At 35.7% G+C, this 10808-nt stretch overlaps 1 protein-coding gene across 1 annotated transcript; it reads left to right on the top strand.

Annotated features, from left to right (window-relative positions):
* Window positions 1-2931: 2931 nt before the first annotated feature.
* LOC102626025 (uncharacterized) lies at window positions 2932-10507 on the top strand. Its single transcript, XM_006482056.4, has 12 exons — window positions 2932-3399; window positions 3601-3804; window positions 4030-4175; window positions 4280-4548; window positions 5579-5676; window positions 6421-6568; window positions 6646-7085; window positions 7510-8024; window positions 8110-8170; window positions 8304-8582; window positions 9355-9616; window positions 9959-10507. The coding sequence occupies exons 1-12, from the start codon at window positions 3046-3048 to the stop codon at window positions 10282-10284; spliced, it is 3102 nt and encodes a 1033-aa protein (XP_006482119.1). The 5' UTR covers window positions 2932-3045; the 3' UTR covers window positions 10285-10507.
* Window positions 10508-10808: the final 301 nt, after the last annotated feature.

Genomic DNA, 10808 nt, shown 5'->3' with positions numbered 1-10808 from the left:
ATTGTATATCAGTTTGTCTATTCATTAATAAAACAATAACACAATTAAAGCCTCAACAACCTAATGTACGACTTACCAGGTTAGTTAGTGTCATCAACATCTTCGATTAATGTCTGAGATTCTAATTGCATCATTAACGATAATAACGATGCTAATAGTATATTACCGAATCCATTGATTTATCAAACCAAGCATCACACGTTGTTCTTATTAATCCCACCTAACCATACTTTTTTTTTTTAAGTTCTAGTATTTGTGATTATAAATTATGTTAAATAGTCCTTTAAACTATATATTTAATCATTTGTAGTTATATACAATTTCCATTGTCTTCTATTGGCCTTTTAATTTAAATTATTACATAGTTCACATCTTTAATTTATTTTAAATTGAAAGTACGAAAAATTCAGACAACCCTTCTTCTCGTTAATTTTTTTTTTTTTTTTATATATCAACATATGTGTCATTTTCGATACATGGGTGGTGCCAATTCGTTTGACTCTTCATTTTTTTTTTTTTTTGGGGGGTTTGGATCAATGTTTTATGATTTTAAACAGCAATTAAAAAGATATTAATTAATAGTGCCGGTTCTTGCAGCTTTGTTTCTCAATGAGAGGCCAATACCATCGAAATAATCGTTGGGAGGCACAAAGGTCACAACGACAGTCGTTTTATTATCTTGAAACTTGAAAGGGCAAGCATCAAATTTTGGATTTATCATTTTGTTTGTTACATCACGGGTTACTTAATTGGCTACAAACTTAGTAATCGTGTTACAAGAAAAGGATTATCGAACCATTGAATCTCAAATTCGAAGTCAATCTACTATGTCTAATCTTAGCGTCGCATCCTTTAATTTGTATTCTCCATATCTAAATTGCAAAAGCTCTTTCCTTCATTAATTTATTTTTTTCTTAATTATCATCAGTACGGCTGCCACAGGCAATTACAAACGATATTATCAATGCCTGCATGCTGATGACGCAATGATATGGGGTGCACAAGATCATAAGCTGAAATGGGACAAAATAAATTAGTTGTGTTAATTGGCATAATTGGACTATTCTTCGCTAGCCAAACATCCCAATCAGGCTATAATTGACTAATATAAGTTATTGGGACGTCAAATTGTGTTACAAATTGATGGACTCGAATTAATGTTTATTCTGCAAATTGGTCAAACAAAATATTGGGTACAAACTAGTGTGAAATAAAAATATCTGTTTGATACATTTACTAAAAATAAAGATTACAGGCTAAGTGATAATCTATAATCGTGTCACTTTAGAGTAGATTGTACGAAAAGTTTACATCCCTGGCATTAGGCTTTGAATTATTCAAAGCAAGTGTGCTAAACATTTGTATATTAATCAGCATTAGTAATTCAAGAAGAAACAAAAATATCACAAGCAAATTGACAAAAGTATTAAGCAATTTTGGTTTAATTGCAACTGTCACCTTAACTATGTGGCTACTATATATCTCAAGTGAAAAATCAGTCATTTAAAATCGCTCTTTCGCAAACCTCATTGCGTGGTTTATTAAACACTTGTATAAACAGAAATTCAAAAGCGAGGGGAGATTTTGGCTTTGTAGATAAAAGTTGGGAATTGTATTATTGGCCTTGTTGATGACAAAAGCTGATGATAAAAGTCCTCTTGTTAGAGACACCTGACGAGGAAATTGCGCAGACGACGCAATTTTATCCGCACGTTAATTGGCCAACGGCATCTGGTGCCCAACTTGACAACGGGCAGCAGGCTCTTTTGTTTCCGTGTGGGTTGCAGATGATTCTTACAAGAAAATTTTTCATCGAGTTAACTACTACAAACCCTTGGGTGGCAATGGGTATGGGCTGCCGTATTATTCCAAGAACTTATTCTGTAAGAATAAAAAACAGAAGTACCTTTATCCAGAACCAAAGACCAAACCGATGAGCTAGGACCCGTACATATTGTGATTTCAATTTAAACCAATCTTTTTATGGAACAAAAGTACAATTGATATTTGATGCTCGTCTTCTTCTTCAGTTTCTTTTCTTTTCTTTTCTTTTCTTTTTTCTTTTTCCTAGTATGGGTGGTTTTCTTTGAAGGAATATTTTGATGTCGGAATATTTGTTAAGGGTATGTTCTAGCACGACCTACAGAGATTAATAATTAAAGATAAAAAGTAATTTAATTAAAAAATTACTGCATAACATTTATAAATGATACATAAATGCGTATCAAATTGGGATGCAGTTACATCTCAGCCTAGAATCTGTTGGATGTACTTTTAAGATAATTAAAAGTAAATAATTCTCACTCAGGGAAGTTGATTGCACTTACTCACACATATGAAAACGAAAATAATTTATCTCCACATTAAATTATAATTTCTCGATCAACTTTTATTTAGTGAGGGACTAGACACACACATATACACACGCGTAAATATAATCTTTCTCTCATGCGGACATTATCATTTTTTTTTCATCCGGACATGTTAATAATCATTATAGACATATTATTAAAACATATATCTTTATAATGAATTGAACACTGCTTTTATTAGATTATATAACTTAATAACATATTTTCATTTTAAAAAAAGGTGCCCGCACTTATACCACAATTGCACCATAGCTTGACCTATTTTTTGGAACAAAACTATAGTGCAACTGTGGTACCATACCACAGCTGCACTTAGCCATAACTGGATCTAATGGCTAAGTGCAGCTGTGGTATGGTACCACAGTTGCACCATAGCTGAACCCTTTTCTTTATTTTTCTTTATTATTTCTTTTATGTTTAATTTGAATTCCCTCCCAGCCTCCCTCTTCTTTATTTCTTGTACTAACTTTTCTGGGGCTTTGGGCTTCGAGCTTTTGTGGGCCTACGAAACTTGTTAGTTATTCAAGCCAACTCCAGAAGCCCGGCCCAGAATTTAATTTTAAACTCCCGCTCGATTTCGAATCCACCAGTTCGAATCACGTGGTTAGTAAATTAACTGCAAAAAGCCAGAGGAAGAACAAAGACACAGAGTGAGAGAAAGTGAAAGACAGAAATGGCAACCACAAATGGAGATGAAGAGAAGCAATCGATGCAAGTAATAGCGAAAATCCTCGACGAATCACGAACATCTTACGCCACGCACAACCGGAAGCTCAAAGACCTCAGAGCCGTCCGATCGAAATCCCCCTCCACGGCTCAATTCTCCTCCGCCTTTTTCAAAACCCTAACCCCTCTTTTCACCATCCAGCGCCGCACTGCCTCAGCCGAGCGCGTTGTTAGATTTGTTTCGGCTTTCGCCGCAACTAATAACGATGAGTTTTTGGAGGATTTTTTAAAATTTCTCTTGGTTGCTGCCATGGCTGCTAATAAAACCGCTAGGTTTCGTGCTTGCCAGATTATTTCGGAGGTATTTTTTAAATTTTTTTTCGTTTGGGGCTGAAGTTCTCTCGAATTGATTATATTAGTGGTGAATTTATGATATTTTTTGGTTAACTGTAAAAGAACCTAAATAAATAAATAAACGCTAGTCAAGTGCTTCTTCAAAAGTACTCTTTATCTTTTTAAGAACATTTGGTCAAAGTTTATTCATTTTCAATTTTTTTTTAAGATCATAATGCGGTTGCCAGATGACACAGAAGTCAGTGATGAGGTATGGGATGAGGTGATAGAATGCATGAAAGTGAAAGTAGGGGACAAGGTTTCCGTAATTCGTACATTTGCAGTTAGGTCGCTTTCTCGCTTTGTAAATGATTCAGACAACAGCGATATTCTTGATTTACTCCTTGAGGTGCTTCCCCTTGAGCAGAATGCGGTGAGTGTGTTGAACTAGTCCAAGTGAATACAATTATTTTATTAATCAGAGTTACATATTAAATGATTTGGCAAAAGTAATACTGCTTCAATTTTCTACTACTAAGTACTAAGCATGTGAGTTGTTGCCCTTCCATGGAGTAAAATGGAAAATCAAATCGATCACATTCCATGGAGTAAGTGTGCAAGCATACTTCTTGAGTACCTTAAAATTGCATTAATGCAGGACGTTCGTAAGACAATTGTGTTATCATTGCCTCCATCTAATGCAACTTCACAAGCAATAATTGACTGCACCCTGGATGTCAGTGAGTCCGTGCGCAAAGCAGCATATTGCGTTCTAGCTAATAAATTTCCTCTTCAAAGCCTTAGGTATATTCTATTATAATGATATCGCATGTACCCTGTTTCAGTTCGGAAATGATTTTCTTCTTTCTATTTTCTGTTCTGATTTGTGTCATTGGCTTCATCTGTAGCATTAAGCATAGGACAATGATCCTCAAAAGAGGACTTGCTGATCGTTCTGAAGCTGTTTCAAAGGAGTGTCTGAAATTGATGAAAGATCATTGGCTGGCTAAGCATTGCAATGGAAATCCTATAGAACTTCTCAAGTATCTTGATGTTGAAACATATGAGTTAGTTGGGGAGTCTGTGATGGCAGCTCTTTTAAAAGAAGGTTTAGTGAAAACAAGTGATGGTCAAAGTATGCGAGAGTATATATCATCAGCCGATGTTGAAACTGAAGGTTGGAGTTTTTTTTGATGAATTTTGCTAGCATTCTTTGTTTTATCTTTTATCTCCTTTCTTTTACAATTCCTAGTCATGCGGGGATGATTGGACTTTCAGGTCCTGAATAACATTGATTGACTTACCATGTTTTTTTCTACACCTAGCATGTACCTTGATCTGCGGGTTCAAGGCTTAGGGAGCAATCCAGGCTAGAAAATTTACCCTGAATATGGAACTTTGTTGTCTTACACCATTGGAAATTATGAATTTTTGATGCATTATTGATGTTTGTAAACTATTGATCCTCTTGGTATTAGCATTTTAGGATTCACTCTTAACTTTTATTCCAAACATTATTCATACTTAAGTAATCAAATGGTCTCCTCTAATTGAAGATGTTTCGAGTTCTCTGTAAGTGTTTGAACATGGTCATCATTTGGTAAGTTGCTAGATCTGCTATCTTTCATTGATTTTAACCTGTAAAAATTTGAAAAGGTCCTAGGGTCAATAAGAATGTTGACTTTAATGTAACATAAAGTTAACTGGAAGACATAGATGCTGGATTAAATAACTACTTATTCATGGTTCCTTAAAATTATACTGAAATAGTTTAGCTGTTATCTAATTTGTATTGTTTCTTGTCATGTAGTAGAATTTTTTTTTTATTGTGGCCTAAAAAAGTAACATATTTTTTTGCAAGTTCATGGCATTTATAGATATTAATTAATTTGTGAAGCTTCTATAAAGTAGAAAGAGGGGATGAATAGTATACTGCAGTGTCTTCCTAATTGACCTTTTCATCCATAGTTGCCTTAGTACCTGTAGTTGGTTCTCCAAATCAACTAATTGGGATCATGAGGTAGTTTGCCAAAATGTTTACTTACTATTAAAGATATTACCAGATTTTATGTGTTGCGTGAGCATTGCAACACCTTAGGTTCTATAAGCTGAAACATTTGGACCAGCATCATGGCTTATGATTAAAAGTCACCATGGGCTGAATTTTTTGTTTGTATCATCCTAATGTCTCCTTGTAATGCTGTTAGGAGACTCATCACATTGCACCCAAAGAATCCAGCTAATGGAAGCAGAAGTTGCTCTTTATTGGAAGACTGCGTGCAGGCATTTGCAGATGGAAGCAGAAGTGAGATTTTAAGATAATGCTTTCAATATTATATCTTTTCTTTTTTTGTTTCTTCTCTTTTTCTTTTCCTTTAGCCAAGTGAAATATAATTTCATTCATGGGAGTTCAACTCATATTTAAATGTTGCTCTTTCCCCCACTTTTCCCCTCCTCTTTTCATATCTCTGGAGGTTTCCAATATGGAAACTTCTGTGTAATCAATATTTTATTTTTGCCTAATATTTCTTGGGCATAGAAGTTTTCTTATTTGATGTTGTTGAGATATGGTTATGAATAGTGAAGTAACTGAACATCTGTAGTTACAACATAAATACTTACATGAGGTCTGAAATCTATTAGCATGGAATCCATGTATTTGTTCCATATCCAATTACTATTGACTTAAAACATTAACATTTACTAATTCTCTTTCTCTGAAATATAGAAGAAAGGAGTCTGTGCACCAATATCTGGGACTGTGAAGAAATATAGTATAAAAATGGGTTGTTATATCAATAGGAGCTAGGAAACTTTCTAAATCTTGAAATCAAGCAAAATGGTCCTGTTTGAACTACTTTTCCTATCAGCTCATGTTCTTGTTATCAAATAAGTGCTAGGGAGTCTGGAAGGTTCCAAGATTCTTGAACTGTTTTTTAGGCCTTCATGCTTACAATTTTTGTTATCAAAGTATTATGCTTGAAGTTTACTTGGATTATATCCACTTGCACTGTTGTGGTTTTTTATGAAAGAATTTGTGCTTGAATAGGCAAAAGGTTCTGATGCTGCTGCTACGATGGGCACCGAAGCAGCAGTCTATGCAGCTGAAGCTTCAGACACAAATGACCTTCTGGAGAGAATTCTCCCGGCAACTGTCTCCGATTATGTAGATTTGGTCAAAACTCATATAGATGCTGGTGGGTTAAGTTCATTTTGTTGATGAAAGAATAATTTTGTTATCCAATATGTTTTCTAATGCAACCTGATAATTCAGGAGCAAATTATCGCTTTGCATCTAGGCAATTACTATTGCTTGGTGAGATGCTTGATTTTTCTGATGCAACAATCAGGAAGGTTGCTAGCGCTTTTGTGCAAGACTTATTGCACAGGCCCCTTGACTACGAAGTGGACGATGATGGGAACAAGGTTGTCATAGGAGATGGCATCAATCTTGGTGGTGATAAAGATTGGGCCGATGCAGTATCCAGATTAGCAAGGAAAGTCCATGCTGCTACTGGTGAATTTGAAGAAATCATGACTGGTGCTGTAAAGGAGCTTGCTCTTCCTTGCAGGGAGAGAACTGCTGACTTTATCCAGTGGATGCACAGTCTTGCTGTGACTGGTCTACTCTTAGAAAATGCAAAATCCTTTCATTTGATTCAAGGAAAACCTGCTGAATCTGCTGAACTCCTGCATTCATTGTTGCTTCCGGGGGTATAATTCATTTTTTAGTAAAACCTACACTTTTTCTTTGGACCTATATCAAATGCTCTTTGGAGTAAGTGTCAAATTATCAGGTGTCTAGGTGCTATATTTACCTGTCCTCCAATTAGGTTTAGGGATAAAGCTAAACCAGTTAATTGTCTGCTTGAGGAGAAATTTAACTATTTTTAATGTAATTTGGCAGTGGCTGTACTTTTCAATTGCAATTGAAGGAATTTAAGAAAAAGTCCTATAACTTATAGCATATGAGGAATATGTTCTTTCGCTTCATAAAAAGCCTTAAATGAGCCCAACATATATCTTACCCTTATATCCTTGTGTCTAAAATATACATACTTGCACGCTTCATTTTAATGTAACATGGTGCAGAAATTCCTAGAAACTCATGAACAACTGATGTTTACGATGAATGCAGGCAAAACATGTTCATTTGGATGTCCAGAGGGTTGCAATCAGATGCCTTGGCCTTTTTGGTTTATTAGAGAATAAGCCAAGTGAGGAATTGGTAAAGCAGTTGAGGCTGTCTTTTGTTAAAGGCTGCCCTACAGTTAGCATAATGGCTGGTAAGGCGCTAATAGATCTTGGGATGTGGCATGGTCCTCAAGAAGTTGACAAGGCCATGGGGCAAAAAGACATTTCATTCCAACCCCGCAATGATAAAATGACTTCTAGTCCTATAAACCTTTCTGAAACAGATGGTGATTTGAATGTTGAATTACTTGATCTCTTGTATGCTGGGATTGTGGCAAGTGATCGGGGAAAATATTCAGGTGATGAAAATGAGTCAATTGAAGCTGTTATTGGTGAGGGGTTTGCAAAAGTTCTTCTTTTGAGTGAGAAGTATCCGAGTATACCAGCTTCTTTACATTCTTTGCTCTTAGCCAAGCTCATTAACCTTTATTTCAGCAATGAATCAAAAGATCTACAGAGGTTGATAATCTGTGCATATGTTTTTATTTGCTCAATCTTCCCAAAGATAGGATCAAAATTAATTTATTTTACAATTGTTGACCAGGTTGAAACAGTGCCTATCTATTTTCTTTGAGCATTACGCTTCTCTCTCAGCAAACCACAAGGTATGTAATACACACGAATTTTTTTTTTTTTGAAAAAGAAAAAGATGTATGAATCATATATTTGGTCCCTGGCAAAAACTTGGGTATATATCAGTAGTGTAATTTTTTCTTTTTCCCTTATTTGCATGTGCAGAGGTGTTTGTCCAAGGCTTTTGTTCCAGCCCTGCGTTCAATGTGGCCGGGCATCAACGGAAATGCAGGAGGTTCTTCACTTGTGGTGTCTAATAAGCGTAAACGGGCAGTCCAAGCATCAAAATTCTTGCTGCAGATGATGCAGGCTCCCCTATATGCAAAAGAGACAGAAGTGGAGGATGAAAATGGTATCGGAAACATGCCAGAAACCTCAGATGTGTCTGAGCAATCTTCACTGGAGTGTGGTGAGGAGGGCCTTGCAATACGCATAGCAGTCGAGGTAACTGTTCTTGATAACTTTTAAAATAAGAAAATTATGGTATAAGTTTGCTTATAGTTTGCTTTGTCATGATTTACTATAAATCAAAGTATGTGGGTCACTGGTACACTTAGCATTATAAATTCCTAAAATCCAGGGGAAAATACATGGAAAATCAGAACCTGATTTAGTGCTTCTCCAGAAGAGGGGCTATACACCAATGAATTGCATTATCACAACCATGATTGAATAATTTATGTCAACTTCAATCTTGATTTTGTTGACATGACTGATAATTTCTAATGCTTCAGATTTCACAGTAATTGAGACCTCTCTTTTTCTTCTAAATGAGGTAAGTCGCAAACATTGTTGATCAACTTCAATCTTGATTTTCACAGTAAATGACTCGTGGATTTATCAAGTATGACCCTAATTGTCATTTTTTTTTCCTTCTGTTACTGTCCTTTTAACATAACACACACTACCTACATAATTGTGTATATGTACCCTAATTTGTATGCATGCTTTCACATAATATGCATGTGCACGTGTCGGTATACATACACACTATTCTGTTTATTGCAGTTTCAAATGAGGTAATATATGTATGGAATCTTGACAAAATTATCACTCTTTTACTTGTTTCCGAAAGGGAAAGGAAATTGGATAGTACTTGCTCTACTTAGGTTATATATATTAAATATTTGCATGATAACCATTTATAAACCAAGGATATGTTTGACTATCATGGTTTCAGACTTATCAGATTGTTATTTCTATGCATTTATTTTAGGTGCTGAGCATCCATATGAAGAAGACACCTGCTGAGAGGTCTTTTGTCTCAGCATTGTGTAGAATACTTGTCTTAATCCAGTTCCGGTTATCAGAGCAAGGGGCAATAAAGCTGATGAGAAGGCTTTTGAATCGTATATTTGAATCTGTGTCGACAGAGAGAGATCTTGTCAAGGAGCTGAAGCGGATGTCTGATCGCCTTACAGGATTGGATAAACATCCAGATGAGGAACTTTCACAAGATGAAGCTAATGTTATTTTTGGTAAATTCTTAACTTTTCGAAAGTTTTACAACATGGCTGCATGTGCCAATAATCCAATAGGTGCATTTAGCTCAATGATAATATCAATGGTAAGTTATAAATGAGGAAATAAATAATTTGAGTTGAATGCAACACTTCATTATGATTTCTGTAAACATTTATTGGTGAATCAACAAACATGAAACTGATGGGCGTAAATTGAAATTATTTCTGCATTCTGGTGAGTGGTGGGGCATATGAACTCAATCAGTTGCAGTTCAACTTACAGTATGAATCATTATTATTGTGTATACATGTCCTGTTAATCTCTTCACACTTCTGATATCCATATGCATTTTGTAGGGAGGTTAGAACTAGACTTCAGTTTGGATGCCCAAGTTCCAGTGCTGCAAACACCAGCCCCATGTTCAACGAGACCAACCCGTTCAAGAAGAAAAGCAAAGCGTGATGAGACTTCTTCTGATGAAGAAGACTCACCCACTTCTGCCCAATACGTGGTTCCTAGCAATCCCGGCAGTATAAGCACCCGGTCAGAGAGGGCAAGCAAGACTGCAGCACTGACCAAGATGACTGCATCAATCATCCCCACTAAGATAGATGAAGACGATAATGAAGAGGAAGAAAGTTCAGAAGTAACTTCAGAGGAGGATTCTGATGAATCTGATTAATTCACCCAGTAATTGGGATATAAACTCTTTCTTGGCAGCACCATTATTTAATCTACAACTCTTAGTATGTTGTGTTATTATTACTTGTAACTAGGCTGATGTTTTTGTACAGATGATTTGATAGGAGTAATAATATATGTGCAAAGTGTGTCTCCAATGGTCGCTTTCGAGGGAAATTCATGGAACGGATGAAATTATTACAACTTGATCCAGTTTTTCTGTTTTTGGTTCTTTTCTCAGTATGATTCATATGATTATTGTCTGTTTCATTGTATCCAAGTGGGCTCCAATTTGTAATTAACTGTTCGGGAGAAATTATACTTCAATGTCCAACTGTTTTGTTTGTATTACAGTTGGACTACTATATAGTTTTGTTAAATTTACATGACCGAGAGTTGTGGAAAATCGTCACTTGTATGACAGTTGGACTACTCAATATAATTTTGTTAAATTTACATGACCGAGTGTTGAGGAAAATCGTCAAATCATCTTTGCCCTCCTGCTCGGTTGCTTTTATGAACCTT

Source organism: Citrus sinensis, chromosome 6 (assembly GCF_022201045.2).
Source record: "Citrus sinensis cultivar Valencia sweet orange chromosome 6, DVS_A1.0, whole genome shotgun sequence".
NCBI lineage: Eukaryota > Viridiplantae > Streptophyta > Magnoliopsida > Sapindales > Rutaceae > Citrus > Citrus sinensis.
Note: the sequence above shows the minus strand (reverse complement) of the source record. Positions and strands in the feature narration are given on the sequence as shown.